Here is a 27,658-nt window from a genome sequence, read left to right on the forward strand (position 1 = left end):
TTGCAAATTAATCTGAGTCTCGCAGATATGAATGTATCTTACGTTCTTAAATATTTGAATTCACTGCTTGAATATGCATAACTGTCTGTAGAGTGAGTATATAAATCTACCAGAATAGCACAGCTAAAGTCTTGTTTGAATTCTTAACAGTATTACCCTTAATTATATAATTGCATGTTGTTTATCATGTAACAGAGTAGAGAAAAATTGCCAGTATAGACGTCCAGAACATCTGCTGTATGTGAGCATTATGTAGTAGTATATCTTTGCTTCATATATACACACAAGCACCCCACCGAGGTAAGAACCGTAGAAACGATGAGTATTAAAAGGTAATGAAGCGCAGTAAGAACGGAGCGCAGCAGAATTTGGGTGAGAAGGACGAGCGAGGCTGCAGGTGGACAGCCTGCAGCTGGGTTGCAATATCCCCTTTCAGCTCGGCGCCGCGCTCTGCGGTGCTTTGCTCCTCGGCACTGCTGCACTGCTGGGCTCTGGGCTACTCCTGCTATCACCTAGCAAAGGGTTTACTTTGCATTTTGCTTGTAATTACGGAGTTCAGATTGCAGCTTTCGCACCGCTAATGTGCGAATACATATTTTATGTGATGGGTTTCAAGGGCTTTTGATACAGAGTGAAGGTTGTGATTTGAATAATGCCTGCAGGGTTTGAGGCGATATCAAGGAGTATTTTGTGAGAAGAGACGTAGTACTGTGACAAAAGCACGTGGCTAGTGCATTACTGATACTGATTCTATGGCATTAAAGTTATATGGTTGTTATAATCTGTACCTTTTTTCCATGTACAAAACGAAGGAGAAAGATGATCTGGTTTTGCTGTTTAATTGCCTTCTAGTAATGCAGCAGTGTTTGTATTTCTTGCGAGTTTCATTAAGTGGCTCCTTAAAATGACCACATCAACAACTGTTTGCACACGCTGGCTATTCTGGTAGGAGCATGGGGAGATAAAAGGGGCTTAATCTCAGAAAAGGCTATTCTGCATTCCTTAGCATTAGTGAGCTCCATGTACTTCAGTATTTCAGCTTCGAAGTCTAATCCCGCTTGCTCTTTTTTTTTAAACACATCTCCGTATGCTTTTCAGCAGATGTGAAATTAGGTATTGTTTGTTTTGGTAGTGGGAGCCAGGAAGTTACATCTAGGATTGCTGAACGACCTCATTACTCAATAGCATTAATCAAGACAATACGTCCTTCCGTGCCAACATTTTTTTCCAGGAAATAGTATTATCCATTTGCTGTCCTCTGAACCAAATGCTAGCCCTAATCAGAGCAGGGAGGCTCATTAGATGGCCTTCCTGAGTAATGAAGAGCCATTTGCCATGGCTGCATCCTGTGAAATTCAATCAAGGAAATCCCACCAGGGCTCAGACGAGCTGCGGTGGGGCGTCTCCTCGGTCCGCCCCGAGTCTCGGCAATCTCGCGCGGAGGACGTTCGTCTTGTGGACGTGCACTGACCAGCCCGCGGACTCTATCAGGTTCCTGGTAAAATCGTCAAACCCACGCCAGCAAAGCCAGGCAGTGCAAAACCACCTGGGTTTTCTAAATAAACAGCTAACGTTTCGGCGCTGTGGGTTGCTGCAGGAGTATGGTGACCCAGGTCTGTCGAGTAACTGCAGCGTGACCCGCATCTGTCTCTCTCTTTAGAAAGCAGCAGGTTGTTTTTATCTGGGGCAGGCGGGGGTTAAACACCCAGGTTTCGGCACAGGGCTGCGGGCGTGCTGACCTGTAATGCAGAAGGGAGGTGGTCTTCGCGTGGCCATCTATTCCTGCGGTGACAGGCACTTTCCTTTACTTAAAAGTAAATTTTTACTTAAAAGAAATCAGCGGCAACTGATGAACTCTCCAGGGAAAGTCTCTCAGCGGGGTGTTTTCATACAGCCCTAGTAATAAAAACCAGGGATCTGAAATCGGTATAGAGAGATCCCAGCCTTTCACTGTGTTGAGTTTTTTTTTTACCAATCAGATTGAAAAAAACTGTAAGGACTTCGGTCTTCTCATGTTGAATTTAATTCCATAGTGCTGTGAACTCCTCATTTTGGCGAGCACTTAGCTACTGTCCTGGCACCATGGCTTGGGTATGGCTGTTTCTGTCCTGGACAATGCAATAGATGTAGCTTTTTATTTTCATGAAAGAAATGTGCAGTCGTGTTCAGGTCTGCTGCGTTAATGTAACATCAATGGGTAAAAAAGATGAAGAATGAGCAAGGGAAAGATTTTTGGGGGAGATAAGCTGTACAGACTTGCACAGTCTAATATGTAGTGCTGAGAAATTGCCTGTGCCTACAAGTCTCAAATGAAATGAAGTAACTTGCCCAAAGGTCACTTAGGAAGCATGTGGCAGAACCAGGAGTCAGGTTCTCCTCCTTTGCCTCCTAACTTAAGCTTTTAACTGCAGAGGCATCTTTTCTTCTTTGTAGGTGAGGGTGAGGCGTGTGTCCTGTTCACTAATTACAGCACTGGCATAGTTTTCAGGGCTGTGTCCTTTATAGCAGCCTTTCCAGCAGAAGGACGTGCTCTGGGAAATCGCAGCGCTGGCAGAAAAGGACTACCTTTGTCTGTCTGCGTTCACGTGTTGGACATCAGGTGAGAAGCCTGCAATGTTGGTACGTTGCCCAAAACTTGAAGGATCACCTGTGCGAAATAGAAGACGGACCAAACACTCCATCTCCTTTCGTTACTGCAGTCTCAAGTTGTGCTCCTTCCGTCAGCGGTCCAAGCCGTGGATTCCGCTGGAAAAGTGCATCAAGAGGTTGTCCTTTCAGCCCTTGAGCCCATCAACGTCTATCTCCGCTGGGAATGCTGGATGCCTTGCAGGCATCTCACATGGTGTCCAACAACAGAAGGACTGCTTCCCCTCAGCCCTCTCAAAAACAGAAACATTTTCTCCAGGACCTTAAAGAGTTTCCTCTGTGTAGGTGCCTTTAACCCTTACAGAGCTGCTGCTCTTGCTTGCTCCAGATTTGAGAGATAGGCACGGATGAGCAGGCTGAACTTGAATCTTGTTTTAGTTGCTCTTCCTCCTCTTTCTTTTTTTTTATTTTGTGGGCAGGGGGACAGGACGCAGGACATGGGATGACTTTGTCTCCTACACTAATGGTCAACTGGCAAAGAGACGACGGGGAGGCTTGGTCCTGGGACAGTTTTCACGACGACCCTTACCCCGTATGGGAAATCGATGGTCATGGACATTAGGGATTTCTTGCAGGATGCCCCAAATGGATGGGAAAATATTAGTGCTGCACTGACTTTGGAGCCTGTCTGTGTTGTATTCACTCCGTACCTCCTAAGTGTGCTTTTCGTTTGATTTCATGGAGATTTCTAGCCAAATTTCTCAGAAGCACACCACATAAAGCCTTGTTGCCTCCTTGGGCAAACTAGATTGAAATTCTGCCCCGCAGTCTTTGCCATCACCTCCCGCCAAGGTCCAGGAGGGTTGTGTTCGCTCATAGCAGGTTGTTAGGTCCGTAACACCAGGTTACTGCGCTTGTACAGAGTGCTGCTGTGCTGCTACGTTTAGGTCTTCGAGGTGCATTGGCTGGGTTTACCATGCATTGGCCAGGGCACGTTTGTCCAATTTCAAATTGGAATTACTCAGCTGTGAGAATGAATTGATTCTTGTTGGGTTTGGTGGCGTAGTCCATATGATTAAAAGGGGAATCGTACATAGCCAGTGGTCATCGTCAGCTTAAGAAGGGTAAAGCGTGCAAAAACAACAGGAGGAATAGTGCTTTAGGTAAAACAGGAAAATTAATTACCGAGTTTCTGGCTCATTATCAGCTTGGAAGCAAAGGATTTTGAGCGCTTTGACTGTGCTGCCGTACAAAGTTCAAAACCAAGGTACCCTGGGTGCGAGGACCGTCAGTCCTGTTTGTAAGCTGTTGCCCAGAGCATTCGGGAGAAACACTGATTTTTGTTAGCTACTTCAGAGAGACTTTTTGCTAAGGGATATGAGGTGAAGCCTCCCATTCTGTGCCTTGAAGCGTCCTTAGCAATGTTAAGTATCAGAAGCGGACATTTGATAACTCAGCATGTGTCGTGCGCAGCAAAGAGGAATTCTGTGCTGGCTTTCACCTTGGCAGATGATGAGAAGGGAGTATGTCACAACTAGAAATTAGGGCTTTCTTAGGTGGAAGTATTCATAACTAAAGGATTCTAAATGCATGCAAACATAATCTAGTCCAAAAACCTAAAATGCATTAATGTTTTTGTGTTCATAATATTTGGCCCTTTAAAAGGTCTCGTTCTACATGCTGAAGGAAATTCTGAGCTGAATCAGTCAGGACAAAGAATTTAGCAAGTGTCACAAACTGCTTGTTTTCAAGAACATTTTAGTAAACGCAAGAGCATTCGGGTACTTCTGTTATGCATTGGAAGAGAGCCAGCTGGTGTTATTATTTCAGGAGATGATTATGAAAATGTCTCATTCCCCTGGAAAATCAGGAGAATGCCGAGCAGCAACTTCTGAAGTTACGAACCTTTTTTAAAAAATTAATACATTTGGATAATTGGCATCCTAGAGTTTTAAAAGAGTTGGCTGAGGAAGAGTTTGTCTTTAATGTTGTTTTATAAAAACCTGTGAAACACAGGGAGAGTTTCAGGAGGTAGGAGGAGAGCAGAGGACATGACCTAGGCGTGTATGGCTTAGTCACCTCCGTGCGAACCTTAAGTAAAACAGTTGAAAGCCTCATGAAGAACTCGATTAGGAAGTGTTACTGTTAGTAGTGCCAATTAATACGTATTTATGGATCCTGTCCTACTAACTTAATGCCTTTTTTTTTATAGGACTCTAGATTTTTCAAATAGAAAGTACTTGTTTGGATATAATACACCTTGTAAGACATTTGACTTGGGACCTCATGTTATTTTGATTTAGGAAGCTAAAATGATACTTAATACAATGCTTGTAAGGGGAGAAGTACCTCTGGTGAGGTGTCACACCTCTCAACCCTGTTGTGTTTCACGTTTTATCAGCAGCTTTGGAGAAAACGTAGAGTTAACGTAGTAAAGGTTGACAAATAACAAAAAGGGTGTCTCTGTGGCCCAGAGCAGTCCGGTCATCTGTGCTTTAACTTGGCCCCGTGTCGGCTTCTCGCTCTAGGGACGGAGAGCGCGGGTGGAAGAGCTGTGCTCTGAGTGCCAGTTTTCGCTGGGTGATGCTGTAGGTAAAGGGCCGGCGCCATCCCTGGGTATAGCAGATTATTCTGTCAGTGCTGGAACCGCTGAAACCAGGAGTCCTAGAAGTATGTGCCACGTCCTTTCCCTCCCCACGGCAATAATCCCAGCTCTCCCTGACGTCCTGCCTTGTTTCCTAAGACTTCCCGTGCTTGTCCATACCTGATGTCCTGTCCCCTGACTTAATGCTCCTTACTTCATTTTCTCAGGAAAGCAGGCTCACATAAGGTCCCTGAGTAGCCATAGGTTATTTCATCTATGTATTTGCACTGACAAAACTGCCAGCTTTTGGATGATTTCCCTGAGGAAGATACTGATAGATGACAGAAGGTTCACAGAAGAGCCGTCGAAGTGACTAAAATGAGGAGAAAAGCCTCAAATGGCTTAGCCTAACTGACAGATGGCTATGGGTGACTGGATCAATAGGGGAGGATATTTAAAGGAATTTAATTATTGAGGGTTCTTCCATCTAGCTATGAGAGACAATCAAAATTTATGACTAGAAGTTGAAGCTAACCCAAACTCACACTGGAAGTAATGCAAAAGGTTTGAGATGAGACAACTTACCAAAGGTTATAGTGTGTTTATTTTCCATTACTGATTGAAAGGTACAGCTGTAATTGGAAAAAAGCTTAATTCAGGAAGCTTTCAAGTTGTTTTGAGCAGCTATTAGTGTTTCTGTTTGAAACACATGCTGATATGGAGTTTGCTGAAAATTACCCCAATAATTCCCAGTCTTTGCTAAATTAGGTGAAATGGAGAAGTTGGCCTCCTGCCATGTGACTTCTCGTGTTGCTAATTGCAAGGATGAGTCGATGTGCGCGCGAGACAGATTTTTATCTCAAGGTCGCTAGTTAGAGTCCAGCTCGGGCTGAACGCTTGAAACGACGCCGTCTGACCGGCATGATGGTCTCCGTTGAAATCCCTCAGGCCACCAAACGTTGGCCGTTGTGCAAGATGGCCAACAGAAGTAACAGGGCTTTCTTAACAAGCCAGTTGGCAAGGCGAAGAGGTGAGCATGAAAACAGATGTATTTTCTTGCCATAGCAACGAACCAGATCTTTTTTCTGGGACAAATCTGAACAGGGGATTTAGGGGAAGCTTGTGTTTCTACAACCTCGGCTGTAGATGCTGTGTGAGTAAGTAGCTGGCAGCTTGGCACCTGTCTACAGCATGAAATCAACTTTAAAGTAAGAGTGTTTCTGCAGGAGGTAATGGCTTTTACCATTTCAGCATTGATACCTTGGCCTTACATATGAAATTTAGTTTAGGAACTGGGAGTGTCTAAGATAAGGCTTAGGTATTCCCTGAATTAGGTATTATTTGAAAGGTGGTATCTTTTTTTTTTTAAAATGTTTTATTCCAGGCCAGGTACCTTTGAATATCCAACCTTGAGGCCGTACTTAAAACTTTTTCTAATGAGCACCAGTTAAGAGGTTGGAAAACCCAGCCACCTTTCACCAGCATTCCCATTGTTCTGGCACAACCGTTGGACAGTTTTATTGGCAGAGGCACCCATTTTCCATGTATAGCCTTTTCAGGGACTCTCCTTAGAACATGTTGTCACGTAAGCAAGTCCCGATTCATAGCACATTAGCATTGACAAAGGGCAGGAAAGATAAAGAGCAGTAATTTCCGATCTCCGAAGGTTTCACATCACGGTGTTTTTCAAACTCATTAGCAGTGACTTGGATATAGTTGCTGCCCAAAAAGATGATGGAAGAAATTAACTCCTAATACCTTGTAGATGTAGTCACCCTCGCTGCTGGTGCCTACCGTGGGAAAAGGTTTACACCTTAAGTTGCCTGCTTAAGAATTAAGCTGTGACTATGAAGCCATCAGATGGGCTTACAGGTCTCTGCTATGTATTGTATACGCGGAGCGGAAATTCAGGGCACGCGAGTTGGGCTTGATTATTTATAGCTAAAGCCCTATTTTACATTAATGGTTTCCCTTCACATCTGGGTAGCTATGCTGGGTGCTGAACCGTAACAGAGATCTCGGCCCCAGCAGAGCATTAATAAGCACGCAAAGTGCTATCTGATCGCTCGGGGGAGTGATATAGCTTTTATTGTGAGCAATGTGGATGGTTAATAGCATCTTCCCTCTGTGCCCGCTGCTGTGCTGGCCCCGCTTGGTCCGTCCTGCGCGCAGGGGGTGCTCAGGTGGGTCCCTGCCCTTGTCGCTGTTGGAGTAGAGCAATCCTTAAATCTTCTCCTGTCCCCTCCCGGCTGTTTAGCATCACTGCTATTGTCACGTAAATGGCACTGGAGTAGCCCTGGGGAAACGTTTAACACAGATTATTTTAGACAAGGATTGAACAGCTACAAGGAGCCGGTATTTATGATCAAATAAAGAGCCGTGGAGGCGGGTGGGCTTTCTGTGGTCCACAGGGCACGGATTCTCAGCCGTTCCGCGCTGGAGCTGCACCCGTCGTGCATGGTTCACTTCCAGGTACTGGGCATTGGAAGAATGTCCTTCCTTCACCTCGTCCTGAAGTCTGGGTTGCTGGATGGTAGCGACTTCTGCGTAGGGCTGTGATAGCATTTGGCCATAGTGGTCTCCAGGCTACTTTTAAGGCTTTTGGGGAGAAAAACTCTGAGCGGTGTCTTGCTTGTCCAAGTAAGCATGATGGGCTGCAGGGTATAACCTCTACTCCCAAGTTAGCTGGAGGCCACTGGCAGCCTCTGGGTCTCTAACAAGGGCCACAACTTTTTAAAGTTTAATTTCTGTCTAGATATTGGGTAAGTGATCCATTTTGCTATCCTGAACGGGAACAATCTGGTTGTTTTGTCAGATTTCTCTTCATTCTACTGGGACCGAAGGGCAAAGCGAAGTCCTATCATGAGATCGGCCGAGCCATCGCCACTCTGATGTCAGATGAGGTAGGTGTCTTGACATCTCCGGTGTGAAATGGATTCTCCCAGGTTTCACTTCGTTAGCTAATAACGATGCCCTTTCCTCCAGCGTGGTCAGCAGGAACGAGCATACACATAAAGCTGTAATATCTAGATGTCACCTCCTAATTCCTTCTGTTTACGTTAATTATTTCATCTGGCTTCATGTTTTTATTAAAAGCATGCCTATAGGAAGTTTTTGTCCATTGTGTGTATTTTCCTGCTAGCAATCACTCTTTCAAATAGACTATGAATTGATCGTTGAATTAATCTTGTTGTGGTGTGCGCCTTGTGTCCCATTCCACGATCGCAGCTACGCTCCAGGTAATTACCGCAGAAATGGTTACACCCAGGACATACTGTTGTGTGTTGCGCTGCATCCCAGAGCATTTCCTCGCTCAGGCAGTGCTCATATATTATCCATGAGTAGCTAGCAATTATTCACTAATCATATACCTCAATGAGATGACTGGGCTTTCAATATTCATTTACGGTTTCTTTCTTCCAGTGTCCCCTGGGCTCTGTGCATCTGGGGCTGATTTACATTATGTTTGTTTCTTGTTTTCTCCTTATGTTATTTTGCTCTCGTATGGTTCCCTTAATTACCGCTCGGCCAGTCTCAGCTCTTCTGTCTTCTGTCACTCTACTGCTTGGAGCAATGGTCTAGTTTCCATAGCCCCAAAGTCCTCCTTCCTACCACCAACTGTTCTTATTAAGTCTATCACGTGTGGTGGTCCACCTTCACTCCAAGTAGTCCAAAAGATTTCTGTAAAATTCAGTGTTAATGCTCTTTTTCCTCTCTTCTCTCATTCGGTCTGCATCAGTAATTCCAGGCCTTTCAGTGAAACTGGTTTGTGCTTCTTGTTATTATTTTTGAATAAATATTGTCATTGTTTCTGTGTCACAGGGTTGAAAACTATCCTATAGTTTGATAGACTGAAGTAGGTAGGAAAAGAGGATCCACGCTTTTTTGTGGCTTTGTGGAAGTGTCTTCTCAAAGTATAATTGAGAGAACTTCTTTCGATAAAAGAAATGAATAATTGCTTTAGTGACTTTTTTTTACAAAGGTTAGAAATTTATATTTTGCTAAAAATCAGAAATGCCTGCAAGAAAAGAAGCTCTATCATTAAACAACCAACCGAAGGAAAGGGCTTTCCTCAGCGTCGCACATCCTTGTGCCAAGTGTCCTGATACTTTTTGAGAGGTTTTTGAGAATGAATAAGTTGTTTTTGTAGAATAAAACTCAGTAGCTGCCTCTGAAGTCTGGGCTACAGAAAATGCAACCCTTTTTCTACATGGTGTCTCTCTTTTCCTTGCAGGTATTCCACGACATTGCCTATAAAGCCAAGGACCGGCAGGACCTGATCGCTGGCATTGATGAGTTTCTGGATGAAGTCATTGTGCTCCCCCCTGGGGAATGGGATCCAGCCATTAGGATAGAGCCCCCCAAGTCTCTTCCTTCTTCAGATAAAAGGTAGGAGCAGGAGACGGGCAGGTTTAGCTCGCTGTTGAAGGACAGCACGCGTCAATGCTGAAACGGTGATGGGAAGAGCCGGTGCTTTGGGTACACCAGGTTTATTGAGCAGCTGCAGTGTGACCTGCATCTCTCTGTCTGTATTCAAAAAGTACGACAAATATTTTCAGGTCTGTCTTAATAGCTGGAGAGAGGATGTTCTTGCAATTCTGTCCCCTTTAAGGTGATGTTGTAGGCATAAAATAACATACGTAGCGGTTATCCAGACTCTTTGGGGTCCTGCTTGGTCTTTCTAACACACTGCATTCCACTGTGGCTGCCAGCCGGTCAGCCTTCCAGTCTTCTTTGTGCAGCGTGGCTTCAGGAGAGGCTGGGTAACGCTGGTTTGGAGGAACGGCGTGTGGATTGTGTTTTGTGGAGCCGTCAGGCAACGCAGCGAGCCTCACTTTGACCTGCCTTCTTGCCTAGGAAAAACATGTACTCGGGTGGAGAAAACGTACAGATGAATGGAGATACGCCTCATGACGGAGGACACGGCGGCGGAGGCCACGGGGACTGTGAAGAGCTGCAACGAACCGGCAGGTCAGTAACACATCGCTCAGCGTGATGCGCCCGGTGTCACCCGAGCAAGGTGGCAATGTTTCCCTTCCAGAACCGTTTCGCCCCTTCTGTTTTGCATCCCGACGTGCTGTTTGTATAGGTTGGGCTGTGACCCCAAAAGGTGTCCTGGGGTTTTCAGTGCCCAGCTTGAGACCGAAGGGTTCAGAACATCCAGCCTCAGGAAATGACAAAGCGTCTTAAATGAGGCACTCAAAAATGAAAGAAGGCCCAGGTAGGTGTTGGCTATTGAAAGTCCGTGAAGTTAGACGAACTGTAAGGGATGTAAATGTGGGGAGGTCCAGCTACCATTTTCATTCGGATTGCTGGAAATGCTTTAGCCAAAAGCAGAGAGATTCCTTTTTCCAGACATTCCCTTTGTAGTTGAATTGCACAGATGAAGGCATTTATGGGATAGAAATACAGAAGGTGACAGAACCCAAGACCTTACTCTCTGCTTTATTACTCTGCTTGTATGCCATGTAAAAAAGTCCACCAGAGTGGCAATGCAGTTCAGGTGACCGTAAAACAGTGTGCGCAGCATTTCAGGGTCAATACGCAGGTTTTCATGGTGGCATTGCGCCCTCCCTTTCAGTCTGTATTTTTTTTAAGTTCTAGTAGAACATCTGAATTCTAGGAGAAAAATCTGAAAGTCTGAAATTGCCCATTGCTGTGTACAAGGCAGCCGATACATCCTGATTCTGGGTCAGACGGTAACGTGTGCCTATCTGCCATGTACCCCTCTGCGTACAGCGTGTCTGAACAGTCCTGGTGTTGGTGGTGAACTGCGTACAAGGGAACAAGAGGCAAAACTGAAACATTTTCCACGCTGGCACTGTCAGAGCCACATGGAGTTTGTAAGAGTTAAATACTGTCTTGTCTGTGATTGTACAAAAAGAATGTCTGCAAGCGGAGCTCTCTTGTTCTCCAGGATGATTTCACTTACTTGCGTTTTTACTTCTAGTTCTTTTTCTGGTTAACAGTTTGAAGCATTTTTCCGTTTAGCAGATTGTTTGGCTCACCCAACCGTTGTGTCTGCCATGTGGAGAAACTTAGGCAGGGATTTAGACTAGGGTTAATATATTTTATTACATCAGCCAGCAGAAGCAGGCTTGTGTTCTTGAAATTTCTCTCTTTCCAGCTGCATCACATGTTCAAGATAGTATCTTTCTTTACAGCATTATCTCAGCGATACCCCTGGACCGTCACAGCTGCGATAAGACTATTATGTAATGTGATGATCTCACTCCTTTCAGATAATACTTCATTTCTGACAACGTTTCTGATTACTTATCTTGGTGACTTTCACTGTAAAACATTTTGCACGAGTCTTCTCTTGCTTGTCCTTTCAGATTCTGCGGTGGCTTAATCAAAGACATAAAGAGGAAAGCACCATTCTTCGCCAGCGACTTCTACGACGCTTTAAATATTCAAGCCCTTTCAGCCATTCTTTTCATCTACCTGGCCACAGTGACCAACGCGATCACTTTTGGAGGATTGCTTGGTGACGCTACGGAAAACATGCAGGTTAGCAAGAACTTTCAGAAGCAACAAATACATCATTTGCCTTTTGCTGTCTACAGTCAGAGGGGTGTTTGGCCACCAGCAAAGCTTGAATTCTGGGTACAATTAATAGAGGTATCCTGTGTTTCCACTGAAAGTTGGCTTGCTTTCTCTGCTGTTGGACGGCTGTCCTTTGAAAAATTGTACAAGCAGTTACCTTAAATGGTGTTTGAAAGATGGCCAGGAGACAGAGAAGGTCCTCGTTCCTTCCATATAGAGAAGTTCCTCTGATCTACTCTGTGTTTGCGTCTCGGTTGTACCGTTTCAGTCCAATTAAGTTTACTAAGTCTGATTCAGACTTTCCATGTCATCAGAGCATAGCACTGTACCCTCTGCGTGACTCTTGGAATCCCTGGCCTTCTGCCTCTCTGGTGAAAAGAAAATCCTAAGATTCATAGGAAAGCGAGTAAATTAGGAGATGTGACACAGGAGAAAAATGCGAGTTCTTCAGAAAGACGAATTCCGTAGTAGTGGAAGAGCAGATCCTGAGAACGTATTGCATATCCAGAGACAGGCTGGATCGGCGGTGAAGACAAAAGTAGGGGCTTCAAAGGATGGCTCAGTTTTAGATGAAGCCTAAAGGAAAGGGATTCTCTATTAACACTGCTGTAGGTTCTTCGTGTTTGACTGGAGCAGAATTATGCTCTAGCAGCGCGCTTTAGTATTCCTTTGGCTTTCTGAAGAGGAAGAAAACATAGGAGGCTATATTTAGATAGATTCAGTGCAGTCACGTTGAATCTCCTAACAATAATTAAGCTCATAGTGACAATGACTGAATTATTAATTTACGCAGGTTTAATTAAACCAAACATAGAAAAAAGGGGGCACCTATCCAGAGCTCTGCACTTCCCTGTGATAAATTACAGGCTAGAGTAAGATTTGGTAGCTGGTGGAGTGCCAAACTTCTCTCTCCCCTGTACAAATACAGCTTACCTCTTCCGAAACTCAGGTCCGCAGCAGTCGTGCGAACAAATGCATGATGTGCAACATTAATGAGAAATAATAGCAAATGGAAGTAGAGAATGGCAAGGCCTTCAGGATCCCCCAGTGAGCATCACTCTTCTGTCACTGGGTAGCAGAGCAAAGTCTGTCTGCTCTGCGTCTGTACGAGGTACAGTTGTTAAAGTAGGGGAAGGAAGGGGAAGTGTTGCCTGATTCCAAATTTAATGCACATAATCACGTTATTGTGTCCAAAAGTGTTTTCTGTTACCTTTGTATCCTGTGAGCGTTTATTATCAAGTAGCAAAATATTTTTTTGCCAGTGAAACTGACGGTATACTTTCTTAATGCTCACAGAAAAAAAAAAAATCATAGTTTTTTTAAAAAGAAGCACCTTGCACTTCAGGAAGTTGGAAAATACGCCATTCATCCGACAAATGGCAAAACCGCCGTCCCATGAAGCAGTGACAGCCCCGTTGCTTGCACTTGGTCGTATTGTTGGAGTAAGACACGCGCATTTGCTGTCTTTTACTTTGGCTGCTGGATCGTCAGCACGGGCTCTGCAAGTGGAGGAGATCCCCACCCTTGGTCCCCGTCTCCGGCAGCGAAGGGACCAGCAGACACAGCCTCCCTAGGAGACCTTTTGGTGGCATTGCCCCATTTGCTCGGCGGCGTGGCCGCGCACGACCTCGTTCATGGTTTGCAGCCGTTCTTTGCCGCTGCCCCTCTTTCCTCGGGAGGCTTTCTGCTGCCAGGCTCCACAGCCTACGCCAGGGAAGGAGAGGGGTGATAAAAGAAGGTAGGCATCCAGGAGAAGAGCCGATAATCCCGGTGCTCCTGGGGGACCCCTCCGCTGCCTTCCGCCTGCCAGGGATTGATGTATAAATGGGTTTTGTTTAATACCTCTCATGCTGGGGTGAGGTTATTCTTCCAAGAACTTCACAAACCTTCTCGATGGGATTATATCTGAGCGTGCAGCCTTGCTCTGATTTCAAATGGTATTCATTTGTTGAACGTGACAGTCTCATTTCACCAAAGTATGTCTGAGACTGTGACCTGCATAGAAGGATAGCCACATTGGGAGGGGGAAGGGTAGAAGGAAGAGAAAACACAGGTTGCCTTTAGTCTGTCATTTTCTCTGCAGTAGATAAAACCCAGTCTGAGTTTTCCTATTGCTCAGAGTAAAAAAAAAAAGTCCCTAGAAAGACAAAAGCTGCAGGAACATTCTGTTTTGAGCTCAGTGATTTATCCTCCTTGTTGAAAAGGGAAACCACTGATGCTCTGCAGTTAAGAATACTGCTTTGGTAACGGGGAAGCTCCGCAGCAAATATAAACACAGCGTGGCCCTTAATGACAAAAACTCCAGGAGCAGCAGAAGGAACCAAGACACGAGTCCTGTGGAATGCTTTGTCCCTTGCTTCGCAGGGGTTTGTGCTCAGGGAGGAGGGAGTTGGGGCTGTAGCCAGAGAGGAGCACTGGCAGCAAGGAGGGTGTCTGTGGATGTGCCCCCCGGCCGGCTGCCCGCTCCCCACAGCCATTTTGCCGCTAAACTTCAATTCACAGAAGTGGAGCAAAGTACAGAAAATCATCACTGAGTTGCTAGATCGGTCCATAACATAGCCAAGGCTCGGTGCAGGAGAACATTGTCTATTATTTTCTAATTTGTGCACTTTGACATTTACTTGCTTCTCACATACGATGACCGGTTGAATTTACCGGGTTTTATTTATGTACTGGTATAAAATTGAAGTACCAACAGTTTTTCTGAACAGTTCACTGGTGGATCAGAGGTTTAGAGAGTTTGGGTGCAACTGGCTTCTCTTTTGCCATCTCCCTTCAACAAGTCTTTATTGACCATCCTTGTTTGAAAAGGCATTAGGTCTCTTGGCCGCTGTGGGAGCCTGGAAAGGGTTTTGACTGCAGGTTTTCAACAGAACAGCAAAACTGTGCCTTCTTTGTGCTCAAATGCCCCTGTATCATCAGAGCCGGAGTGAAGCGTCCCAGGGCGCCCAGTTCAAGTTGTTCCTCCAGGGAGCTGCTCAGTGGGATCGGAGTGCAGGTTCATGTCGAGGGTTGCTCAAACCATTGTGCATTCCTGCAGCGGGAAGGAGTTTGGAAGCGTAGTTTTCTGTAAGACATCTCAGAACGTGAGCTGCACTGGATCTTTATACTCAGAAATGCGAGGGAACGTTACGCCAGCTTCGACAGCTGAGGAGCAGCACCTAGAAATTTTCCCCCAGACATTTTTCCTCATAGAAGACTGTGGTTTTGGGGCTACCACATCAGAGTTCGTGCTTCTTGTTCCTCGTAAACAATTATGTGACTGCTGCTGGGTCAGGCACTAAAAATCGCCTGTCCCGTGCTGCCTGCCCCGGTTCAGAGAGCCTGACACGGCCAACGCTTCTTTACAAGCTCCCTTCAGAGTTTTATGTTTCTGAGAAAAGGCACTATTCTTAGCTACAGACACGTGGAAGAATGCAGGGAAAAGAGATTCCAGATGCGCTGGCCGCGAGGGCCCTCTCCGTGAGTAATGCGGGAGGAGCGAAGGGGGTCAGCTGCGCGGATGCCGTTCCTCGCCCCGAGAGCGATTGCCTCGTCCTCACAAGTCCCCCGACGGCAGAAAGCAAAGGCTCGTAGGCTGCCGTCCGCGCCCCCCAAAAAAACCCGCACAATCCTCGCGCTGAAGGCTGCGGGGCGTCCCGGCAAGCAGATCTCCCTTGCCCCCATCCCTGCAAGGACCAGGGCTGTTAGCGATACGCATCGCCAATGGCGCTTAGAAATGGAAAGGACCGCGGCTGGCACCTCCTGCCGAGGCGAGGTGGCTTCTGTCCGCTCCACAGCAGCTCGTCTGGATTGACGAGTGACTGAACGTGTGTCAGGAACAGGCGGCTTTTACACCTTCCTTACCCTTTGCTTCTCTGCACAGCTCTCATGCTGCTGCTTTAATCACCCAGCAACAGCAGTGCTTGACCACTGGTGTTTTGAGATCGTGTTTGTGGCCAGAAAAATAGTTTATGATTGCTGTAGAGAAAGTTCTGCTAGTAATTTAGTCGATGAAAAAAGATCTGCTCTACATAGTAACGTACTAGTTTGACATGTGATAGTGTGAATATACTTTCCTCAGCGTAAACAGTAACTTGGGTCTTTCCAAGAAAGAGAGCCGCAAAACTTAATTTAAATTCTTTGCGTTACCACTGATAAGTCAGAAAAACTGCAGCCCCAACCCTGTGGTTTGTCATGGATGGAAAGAAGGATCTGCATGTGCCGTTAATTGCTGGTTGCTCAGCATGTGCAGTATTAATGAGGCTGCTGATTCAGAGCCAGCTACAGCGAAGCACATAAGCCCAGGCCTAAATCTGCCCCTGGCTGTGGGGTAAGTATTCCTGGAGAGGGTGATGCTGATGGCTGCACGTCTTATTCAGCAGAAGATGATGCTCTTGTTGTTCCTTTAAAACTCAGTTGAGTGTAAACAGATCAGTTTGCATAAGAGCAAGGTCCAGCGCATTCTGTCGTTTTTGTAGAAGGGTGCACGCTCAGACAATAATCACATTTTATTGCCATTTATATTTCACCCACAGTTTGTGTTTTAAATGTAGATATTGTCCAGCTATAGCTGGACCTGAAAATCCAAGAATGCATCAAGCATGCTCTTTTATCCTTCTCCAGTGAAGCTGCTTTGCCGCATATGCCAAAGGTAATTGTAGAGCCCATTAAATACGGAATTTATTACTTGCCGGTGACATGTGATGAACTTGGGTCTCAACGCATGACTGCTGGATGAAGTAGCCTTGTTTGGTTTGTGTCTCGCTTAGTAAAACAGTTACTTGAAAGAGAGGCATCTTGTTTATCTAGAAAGTGTCTGCTCGATTGGAGAAAGAAAAAAGAGCACCTTCCATTGCCCCGGAGGATGTTGTCGGCGCTGTCCTCCAGCCACGCTCTGCCGCGTCTGCCTGAAACGCCCCGCAAACGTCTGTCTTTACTGTCAAAGATGTGGGAGATGTTCAAGGAGTTCTCAAATCCTTTAAGTGATCTTTGAAAACACACTCCTCCCCTTGCCCAATATAAAATACAGTATAGTGTTATTAAACTCCGGGCCTCAGAAATAACAAGGGGGGGGTTGCTGGTTATCCTGAGTAACTGTGTGGGACAAACGCGTCTTGGGGTGGACCTGCAGGAGAGGGCAGAAGATGGCCTGCCCTTAGTCTTGGACATCTCGGCATACGGCACGCGACCGGTCGCTGATGTCACGACTCATTTTCTTGGAACGGTGTTAACATAAAGGGTTATTCAGTAGAACTCACTTGTCTCCTATGTCTACCGCAGGGCGTGTTGGAGAGCTTTCTGGGCACAGCAGTCGCCGGCGCGATATTTTGCCTTTTTGCTGGTCAGCCACTCACAATTTTGAGCAGCACAGGACCTGTCCTTGTCTTTGAACGGCTTCTCTTTAATTTCAGCAAGTAAGTACCAGGGTGGAGGAGGGAGGAGGGGAGGAATGTCTCACGCTAATGAAATACTAGCTAGGGAATGAGATGGCTAGCGGTGGGGAAGGAGGGGATTTAGTGCATGAAAAGAAACATCTCTTTGTTCCTTGTTGAGATTGCAGTGCAATCACATCGGGGATTTTCACAGGCACGCATGTCCCAGAGCGCTGCCCGGTGTGCGGGTGCGCATCTCCTTGGGGCCTCTTGGAAATTCTTGGCCAAATCTGTCCTCGGTGGGAAGTTTGCACTAGTTACGGTCGGTGTGCTGTTCCTCCCCAGCTGCTGCATGTGTTTCCCCGCCTGGTGTGTGTTTTCTGTAGGAGCAAAGAAAGGAATCCAGCTCTCGGTGATTTCACTAACAAAATCCCGCAGGTCTCAGGGTTACCAAAAATTTGTCTTTAAATCGGTACTCATTTGAAATAATCGCTATTACTTGTAAAAGGAAAAGTACCTGTGATAGAAGCAGCTATTGATCTCTGTTTGTCCCCAGAATTCCTCGGTGGAGCTTTGCTGCATTAAATGCTCTTGGTTTTTTTTCCTTTTAACTGGTATAAAGAGGTTCTGCTCTCTCCCCACCACGTTAACGTTGATGTGGTGATGATGGCTGACACCCAGAGCTGAAGGGAGCCCGTTTTGTTAGGCGTTCTCAATTACTATTCCCACATCTGCAATGCTGGCAAAATATATAATGAGAATCCCTAAAGGAATCAGCATATTCATTGGTAATTTTACATGTATATTCATTGGTGGTTTTACACGTAGGACGACTGGTACTTTGGACGGTGTTTTGCAAGCTGACGGTTTTAGGTTGTACAGAACATGCCGCAGATCCCTTGTAGCCCTCCCTTCCCCCAGCAGGGAGTGTTCACAGCCTTGCACGTTGTGGGAGACTTGTGTTTCAGTACACAAACCCAAGAGCTTTTGGAGGTAAGGCATTGCTAGGCTTTCTTTCAAAAGCAGTCGCCTGTGATGTGGAACAGCTCTTTGGCCGTTGGTGGTTATTTTTAGAAAAGGTCTCTTGAATTATTAAGCTGAACGTGGCTGCAGGTTGCAGTAAGGCAGGAGAGATGGTGCATGTGTGGTTCTTTAATTGTGTCTCCTTCCTCATTATATTGCATCTCCTTGAGTAGTTCCTCAGAAATAATCGAGAGCATATAATCATGTCTTCCCTGTGAATACCCTGCATGTTGCAGAAGTCTTTTGAGGTACAGAGCGTCTGCTAAGGCAGACACTATATTTACGTGTGATACACAGTGCTACGCTGGACTCTTTTGGAGGGAGATGACTTCACTTGGTTACTTAACCCACTCCATAATACTTGTGGCAGCGTGAGCTGTGCCTGTGAAAACAGCGCAGGGCAGGATGAAACGGGCAGGGTCTGATTCTCCTGCTGCGTTGCCGAAGTTGGTGTTATTTTATAACCGGTACTGGTGGGTTTGAAGCCCGAATGGCCTCACGGTGCGCTCTGACTGCTGTTAGACAGAGCCGTATTCATGCCAAGCTGGGGAGAAGTTTGTCCTGGAGTTGAAAATGCCATGGAGAGATGACCCACACCTTCAAATCCAATGCAGTCCCCTCCTGCCCGGCCCTGGGAGATGGCCTCTGAGCCTGTCTCTTCCCCCCACTGGAGCATAGGCAGGGAGGGCTGGAGGCTAGAAAAAATGGGCAGAAAATTAGACTAGCCCGGGGAGGGAGACTGGAAGCTGCTGACTGGCGAGAGCTCTGCAGCAGAGCAAGAGGGGGGCACCTTTCTTTTCTTTCTTCAGCTGGAAAAAATGAAGAAAACCGGGAATAGACATGCTATAGCTGTTTGCATCTGGCGGGCAGGTCAAAGCCCAGGTGCAGCACGCGGAAGGAAAAAAGCAAGGTGGAAAAACACTTTGTATGGTTTTGGGAGGGAGAAGGTGTTTATTTTTAACCCGAGGAGGAGGTGGTGCTTATAAAAGCTATTGTCCTAACAACCTGCTGGAGCAGAATGGCAGGATTTTTCGAGGGAGTCTTTCTCACAAGGAAATTGGAATCAAGTACTGTGATTTTTCAATAACGCATTTGTGGTTGTCATATTCACAACACCCTGTTCCCTGCTGGGAGCAAAATTAGAAAGACTTCCCATCTACCGATTCATTTAAAGTTTGACTCTGTGCCTGTGTGTATGGAGAGACACCTAAAAAAGCCTTGCGTACCCAGCCGTGCATCTAGCTTTGGGTGCCTGCAGGAGCGGCGTTCGCCGCCTTGCCAGCAGAGAGGGTCGATGCTACAGGACGCCCCGGGTCAACTCGCATCCCGGCTGGTGAGCTCTGCTGCCGTGCAGAGTCTCTCTGATGCCTGTTCTGAAATAAGTCTGGGTTTCCAAGCTGGAAGCAGCGGGAAGCAAGGCACCGGGCTCCCCGGGAAATCAGGACCCCAGCCCTTCTGCCTTCAGCCACAGAAGCAGGCTGTTGGGAAAAAGTTTCCCTTCCAGAGACCTCAGAAAGAAAATCAATCACGGCAAAAGTACTTAGCCTGTTGTATTGTGTATGCAAAATGTCCTGTGCTTTTTCATTTGTTCTGTGAGCTTCAGAAGTGCTGCAGGACTGTGAGGGGTTAAAAAAAAAAAAAAGTTTAAAACCTTTTGAAGTTCTTCAATGGAGTGCAGTCAGGATGCCATCTGGGCTTCTGCCAGATGTCTTCTCCACACTCGGTCAGATGGATGGCAGCTCCTGCTCTCTGAGGCACTGACTCCGGATATTTCAGAGAGCTGTCGCTGGGGTCTTTCTATTATTTACTTTTTTTCCCTTCTCTTTTTCTAAATCATGACTTAGATGCTCCTTGCATCTAAGGGCATGCTCCTTGCCCTTCTTCCAGGTCAGACTCTCAGTGCGAGACGGCCGCAGCCCTCCCTGAGATGTTTACCTACGACAAGGAGAAAGCCTCGCAGAGGCTTGGTTTGAATACAGATGCCCGATGCTGTCTGAGCCTACCTGACATCTAACCCAGGGTCCTTACAGAAATGCATGACACCGCCCAGCCGCAAGCCTTTAACTGGCACCCTGCCTGGCCTGCAGCCTTTTCTCCCATTTTACAATCACAAGGTCGTAGTTCCCCCTGTTGAGGTGCTCTTTTGTTCTCTACTCTGCAGTTTTACCCCATGCACTAGAAAATTGCCCTCGAGCCCCGCTGTCGGCCAGGATTTCTGCTGCCGGTGGGGTGGGTGCCTGGGGCACGCTGCGCAGAATTGCTCCAAAGTTTGCCGCATTGTGGGTGAATGCCGACAAAGGGTAGAGGTGATGTAGTTGCGGGGAGGAAAGGATAAAGTCCTGGTCCCCGTCCCCTCCCCAGAGCTTTCTGACGCTGTTAACAAGACTTTGCTCTGAGACTTTCCGCAGAAACTGCCCTTCCAGCCCCACCGCCTCCTGCTCCCTTCCCCAGAGCAGGCAGTAACCTCCTTGGCAGGACCTCCTCTGCTCTGGTGTTTGCTTTTCGCGTTTCTTCGGTCCTAAAAGCCTGCCTTTGGACTCTGCCTCGAGCAGCAAACAAGGGGCAAACAAACTTCCCGGGAAGGAACGATGCAGTTCACCCCGTTGTTCTCCACAGCCTGCCACGTCCTGGCACCAGGCTTTGTCATCTTCTGCTTTGTACTTTGTGGTCTTCTCCTGCTGATATTTTGATTTCTGCAGATAGTGCAAGGGCCTGAGAGATGGAAACGCAGGCTCCTGAGTGTGAGGCTGGGCAGGAGATGGCGTTTCTGAAGGAGGTTTGTAGGCTGTGGTTACGTCTTCAGCTGGTGGAAAGCTGTCGGCGTTGAGCTGCTCTTGGTTGCACAGCTGGAGGTTTGGGCCTTTACAGCTGTGTGCCTGTTTGCCAGGGGAGGGTTTTTACTGGGAAGCCTAGAAAAAGCTTGAATTCATTGGTAACATTTATTAGTGGAGGCGTAAGCAAAGACTGATGACTTCTGCATGCTTTTCTGCCACCTTGGCTATTAAATGCCACCACATACATTTATGGAGTTGGCTGGCTGAAAACTTAGCTTAGCTCTTGGGAACACTCTCGTTGAGTCTAAATGAGCACAGGTCCCAGAGACTATGCGTTCACCACTTCTTGCCGGGAAGTCACGATCCTGCGTGGATTTATCTAACCCCAATATTCTCCCTTCCTGCCCGCTCCTGTCTTGTTGCAGAGACAACGATTTTGACTACCTGGAGTTTCGTCTCTGGATCGGCCTTTGGTCAGCCTTCCAGTGTCTCGTTCTCGTCGCTACCGATGCCAGCTTCCTGGTCAAGTACTTCACCCGCTTCACCGAAGAAGGTTTTTCCTCCCTTATTAGCTTCATCTTCATTTACGATGCTTTCAAGAAGATGATCAAGCTGGCAGACCATTACCCAATCAACTCCGAGTTCAAGGTGGACTATATCACACATTACTCTTGTGCCTGTGAACCATTAGGTCCAGGTAAGAGAATGTTTAATTAGCTCTCCATTTTGCAGATAGGAGATTGTATTTGCTTCCTTTTTCTGTTGGGCTGCAGTCCAGATAATAAACAGGAAGATTAATCCTTCTTTATCAGTTGTCTTCGGATATCATGTCTAAGCCTTACTTTGAAGGTGAGGGGTGAATTTCACCCTATGTGCCAGCCAGAATATCTTTATAGCTGACCTTCCTGGGACTCCTCATGTGAGCATCGTTACCAGTGGAGAAGCTGTCTCTGTACCCTTGTCTCCTTGCATCCCTGTGGCTTTTAATTCTGAACAGCGTTCCTCTGAGAAGCCTGTGAAGGGGCAGAAGTGGAGGTGAGGTCACTGCCATGGTGCTCAGGTCACTCCTGGTATCCACCGTGCCATTTTGTCAAGTGCAGGAGCTGGATTTATTCAGGGCATTACCCAAACATGGGTGGTTTTCCATCTCCTGGCTGCGTGTATGAGTGGGAAAGCACAAACAGGTCCTCGCTGGAGCGGAAGGCAAGTATGTCCAACAGTTGAGCCTATCGCTAGAGCGTGGGCTGCAAGGCAGGTATAGCCAGCATACGTATAGATCTGGCAACACAGCGGGGAACAAAAGGTTACAAAACCCAAATCCAGACAGAAGTATGCTGGCTCGTACCATTAGGGAAGCTGTGACCACTCCTAGGATCCTTCAAACAATGAGGAGTGAGCAAGAAACTTGGTTTGCGCTCAAAGTAAACTTCAGGTTATCTCAACGAACCTGTCAAACAGGAAAAGCTTCTGGTTGCTGCTAGCTGCCTCTGTGCAAAAGGTGTTGGGAACTGGGTTCCTAGGAACCGTGTACTTACGTTAGCCATTAAATGTAGGCTCTCTGCAAGCCCTGGATATTGGTCTAGTTCTGCTCCCATTCGAATGGCACATAAGTGGCCTTATTCTCCACATCCTGCATTTTTTTGAAGCCCTATATAAGATGGCAAAGTAGAGGCAGAATATCCTTCTTGTGTTTCTGGGATATTTGCTAGCTGCTCAGCGTGGTGTCAGTGACCAGGGGGGCTCAGGGAAAGGGGGAATTGTGCCCCCGCAGCTGGGTGGGCTCTTTGGCGCTGGGTGAACCCACTGAGGAGTTTGGCACAGCGTAAGATAAGCGAGGGGATCTGAACTTAACCCAAAGCAAGGTGCAATCCCAGCGGTGGAGTGTGAATGTCTTTGAAACACAGCTCAAGACTGTAAGATCTTTCAGCAGCGGCTTTTGTAAGCAGATACCAACAGAGCATTAGGACATCAATTATCCTTTATGCTAACATTTCCTCCCTGAAAGTTCGCAAGCTTTCTCTCGTGCATCAGGAAATGGAATAAAAATGCACGTGGCAGATTAGCAAAAGGGGGTGCCTGCTTCTAGGAAACAGTGTAATGCAGTAGCAGGTGCTTTCTTGCCAGTGATTTTCCTCTAGTGCAGATAATGTCTGCTGCAGTTGGGATATTGCAAGCAGTCATTGATAAGCTGTCAGGGGTTGTGCTGGAGAGGGGAGCAGATTTATTTGCTTTTGTCCAAAGTAAGTGCAGGTAAAGCTTTATTGATTCTTGTCAAGCCACAAGTGAAGCTGGCTCTTCTTCCCTCATGCTCCAATTCAGGCTTTTTACTTTTGGTTTTAATATCTGTCTCGTGATGATTTGGCTCCAGAGTTTTTGCATCAGCCCTTAGCTTGCATAGCTGGGTTTCTGCAGCGGGCTCTGCCCGCGCTCCCACTCGCAGAGCCCTCGGAAAGCCGGGGAGCAGCGTCTTGCCAGCCCCCCCACGCTTTCTGCAGGACCTTAAAACGATGCCTTTGGAATCGCCAGCAGGATCTGTGTGTGCTCTGGCAGTGATTACTTACTATGTCCCACGGGGACTTCGCTTTGATCCTTGCACCTCTAATCTGCGTCTCTGAGCAAACACGCACTGTTTTATAATGTGGGTCAAGAAGTTAAAAGGCAAAACCAACAGCCGAAGCCACGCTCCGTCCGCTTTCGGGAGCGATAGCTTCCACGTAGCAACTGTTTAGCCAAAAGCGAAGCATCGGGAGAGCGTGCTGGAATGCCGAGGGGGCTGGGGGTCTAGGAGATTGCACCTTGCTGCTCTCTGCTCCGTGCAGTTTTTGGGTACCAACGTAAGAGCGCGAAGACCCTTGTCGAACTGGCCGCCTTGCATGTTTCTGCTCAGAGGGGACAAGGTGCTCCATCCAAAAGGCGCTTTACCTCATCTGTCAAGCCTACCAAGAGGGTTTGGACGTGATTGGAGATGCTAAAAAAACCCATAAAGCACTCTACGAGGGACATTTATTACCTCTTCTCAAACTTTGACCTCTCAAGAAAGGGACTGCATGGTTTCACAGGCTCAGCTCCGTCCTCGCAGCTTGGCACGGTTTCCATGCTCAGGGTTGAGGAGCAGGCTGCCCCGCACGCACCTTCCCGAAGAGAGAGATCCCTGCCGTCGCGAGGAAGATGCTGGTGGCAGCATCTGCAATAACGGCACGATCCGTGAGATCTTCCTTGTCCAGGGCCCCGGAAAGATTGCCTACGTGTAAAGATGTCCTACTACTTATTTAGACCCTAGTGGGATTTCAGTAGTATAAAAGACAAATGCACCTACTCATTCTCCAGCTAAACAAATGCGAGCTATGCAGTATTTTAACACCACTTAAATATTCTTATCAGACGTGAAAGTACATGCAAAACCTAAATAAAACATGAGGACGTAGTTGACAAGCCTATATTCAGGCAGGATTGCCTTTCTAAATGAAATTTCAAATAAATGATTTCTAATCCCATGAAAACAAAAAGAAAACATGTGTCATCATCACAGTGAATGCTGCCCCTTTTTTCAAAGAAATCATCTCCATCCTGCTGATTTCAGTTACTCTTTATCTTTTGGGTTTTTAACTCAAAGAATATGTTTGTGCTGGATTCTGAAATGCATTTTGATTTTCTGGATATCTTTTGGGGTTATGCATTAATTTTAAATTAATAATTAGGAGTAGTCTGGGGATATTTATTTTAATCCAGAAATTATTAGAAAAATACTGCAAAATCATGAAATATTTTGTTGTCTGTCTGGTTTTCCATGATTTTTTACTGTTTTTACAATGAACTCTAAAAAAAACCCAGTTAGGTTTGAATTATGTTTCTCGTAGCCTTTGCTTCCCATTTTTTAAGTGATTGATGATTGATGCTTTTGAGTCACTCTGAAACAATACTTTTGACTCGCTTTACTTGAGCAAACAGTTTGATGGAGTTAACAAGCGATTTTAATAGTTGTAATTTGCTTTCCTTCCTAGCTGTTTCAGCACCACGCTCACGGTATTCCTTTTTCTGTCCTCTCTTGCAGTTAATAGCTCGTTATTTAACAGGACAACGGTGCCGTCAGCTGATGAGTTGTTCTATTCCTCTACTGAGATGGTAAGTGCCCTTAGCGAGAGCGGGGATTATGTGGTCTCTGAAGTCTGTAAGAGCCGTGTGTTTCTGCTGGGCCATGCCAATAGATCAGGAATTGGTCACGTGAAGAAAACCCTTGTGCTGATGCTCCCCCGTTGCCCGTGACACTGCTCCTTTTGGCATGCTCACTTGATCCTCCAAGGAGTTCTCGTAGTACTGCGTACACAATACCAAGTGCGCAATTTGATAATATTAATTACTTCCTAATAGCGGCCACTTCCTTGCAGTCTGATCTCTGTGCGTTGGCAGGATGCAAATGGTTCTCCCGGGGGATTAGTCAGATCCTTGTGTCCAGGACTGTAATGGTAGGAGTGTTGCGGCCAGCCCTTCCTTTGGAAGGTCCTGTTTCCATCCCATTCTTTGGTTTTTCTGCGGCTAACCCTGCCTTTTCCACATTTCACTCCGGTGGTGAGCTTTGGACAATGAGGAGAAAGAATCGGAGCTTGATGGGGTCACATACCTTTGTGTTTGATGAAGGGGAAGTAAGCTGAGACGCAGGGGAACAACTTTCTCCTGAAGAACACAGATCCCACCCATCCGTGTTTCTTTTCACGTGGTGGCCACTCTTGTGTGCCATCAAGTGGCCCAGCAGAAAGGGAATGGTTTCTGAGCTGGGCACGCTGTCTGCGGGCACTAGGAGCGTGAGGCACGAACCCGAAGGCAAAAGCATCGCCCAAGGTCCCCGAGGGGGTCGGTCGCAGGCTGGAGACATAGAAGCGAGGTTTTCTGATGGCCAGGGTGCCCCTCGTGCGCCCTTCACCGCTCCTTGCCTTCTTCACTGCCCCATCTCCATCAGCTGGCCGTGGTCCCTGAGCATCCAAGCTGGCTACCTCTGGAATGGCTGGGAATGAGGACCTCCTCATTCGGCTGCCCACCACAGAAAATATTGCTCGGGGAAGGGATGAGCAGCCCCCAGCTCCGATACGGTGCCGGCTGTCGGGACGCCTGCATCCACCCGTCGGGAGAAGAGTGCCTGTTGCCGCTTCTGTTCCATTAAGAAGAGCTCTTCTTGGGTTTTGTGGGTTTAAGCATTTGATTGTCAGTCTCGGGAGAGGGGAGGCATGCGTAAAAGGAAGGCCAAGAACTGAACTGAGGCCTGGAGACATGAAAACAACCCAACGAGTCACATTTCCAGGCTGTCCTTTCTTGGAACAGTCATCTCGGCATCTCAGCCCTCCTCCCCCAAAACCCTGCTTTCCAACAATGCGGAGCGTCTCTGGCAGACCGCAGCAGAGGTCAAAAGATCTCTGTCTTCTTTCCAAGGCCGACTATCCTCAGTTGCCAGGTAATATCATCCTGTGTCCAGGTTAAAATCCATTCTGTCTGCACACAAGCACAGGGATTTTTAGCTTCTGCACCATGCCTCCCTTTTCCTCCCAGTATTTTTCCTGATGCTTTGTCCCCGTTCCTATCCTAGCCTGAGCAGCTTATGCTCAGCTTTATGGAAACATTCTCTTTTATCCTGCAGTACAACACCACCATTGACTGGTCATCTCTGACAACGAAGGAGTGCTTGAAATACGGAGGACAACTTGTGGGCAACAACTGCGAATATGTCCCTGACATCACCCTCATGTCTTTCATCCTCTTTTTTGGCACTTACACCTGCTCCATGGCCCTGAAGAAATTCAAGACCAGTCGCTATTTTCCAACCACTGTAAGTATCTCCTTTCACCCTAGCAGTCTGTTTCTTTACTCTTTCGGAGTGCAAAGATCAGCCTTCCTTTTGGTATAGCTGTCACACACGCACGGGGAGAAATGCTTTGCAGGGAAGCCAGGTTGCAGTGGTTGAGATAAAACCATGCGACTGGTTAACCAAGTATGTCTGGGATGGCTTAGCTGTCATTCTCTCAATGTTTCTGGAGAGCACGGGTAAGGCAGCAGAAGAGCCAAAATGAGCCATAATCTGTTGTGGGGATGTGGCAGTGATTTTAAAGGTGCCAAAGACAACTCTTCCAAGCTGAGATACGCCACGATGTAGCTTATCAGCCTTAAGGAATCAGAAGAATCCTTCAGGCGTATATAGTTTCAGCTGGCCATTTTCGGTGCCAGATACGCAGCTTAATGTGATGTACTGACTCTGTGGTAGGATGCGTGGCTGTTCTACAGAGGGCAAATGACCAAAAGGGGCTATTAATCATTATGTCAGAAGTCTCCCTGCTTATAGCCAGAGGGACTGTTTGGGGAGGACAAAAGAAGCCCTTTGCTTTGTCACTGAGTAAAAGTGGGTTGGCGAGCTGTCTGCATAGAGCAGGAGAGCAGCTACACATCTTTGATGTTACCACGTAGTATTTGAAACACTTGGAAATCAATGCAAAAATGTTGAACTTGACTGCAGTTCACGCCTGGTCTACCTGTTACGGTAGGGACCTAAAGCAGAAATTCCCTTTCTTTTCTGAGGCTCAGGTGCAAAATAAGGATGACCTGAAAAACTTCTGCATTGATTTAAACAAGATTTTGCTCAGACTTTGCCAACTTACATGCACCTCTCAGGTGCATCTGCTTGTTTTGTCTCCCCGACTAAAGTTACCACAACACGCGTGCGAGCTGGCGGTTTCCATGTGTACCAAAGCCACGTTTCTCTCCGAGACCCGCCCCCTGTTTTTGGCATTCTGACACACGGGGATTTA

General features: G+C 46.8%; 1 protein-coding gene across 3 annotated transcripts in view; it reads left to right on the forward strand.

Annotated features, from left to right (window-relative positions):
- The window catches only part of SLC4A4 (solute carrier family 4 member 4), a 197,299-nt gene that overhangs the window by 145,758 nt on the left and 23,883 nt on the right, over positions 1–27,658 (forward strand). For all 3 annotated transcript variants that reach the window (XM_075039301.1, XM_075039311.1, XM_075039308.1), the window contains 8 exons: positions 7,986–8,073; positions 9,405–9,559; positions 10,028–10,141; positions 11,509–11,683; positions 16,982–17,115; positions 21,296–21,567; positions 24,922–24,992; positions 26,497–26,685. In XM_075039301.1, the coding sequence (XP_074895402.1) occupies positions 7,986–8,073; positions 9,405–9,559; positions 10,028–10,141; positions 11,509–11,683; positions 16,982–17,115; positions 21,296–21,567; positions 24,922–24,992; positions 26,497–26,685 (1,198 nt within the window). The remainder of the gene's footprint in view (positions 1–7,985; positions 8,074–9,404; positions 9,560–10,027; positions 10,142–11,508; positions 11,684–16,981; positions 17,116–21,295; positions 21,568–24,921; positions 24,993–26,496; positions 26,686–27,658) is intronic.

This window comes from Buteo buteo, chromosome 1 (genome assembly GCF_964188355.1).
Source record: "Buteo buteo chromosome 1, bButBut1.hap1.1, whole genome shotgun sequence".
Taxonomy (NCBI): Eukaryota; Metazoa; Chordata; class Aves; order Accipitriformes; family Accipitridae; genus Buteo; species Buteo buteo.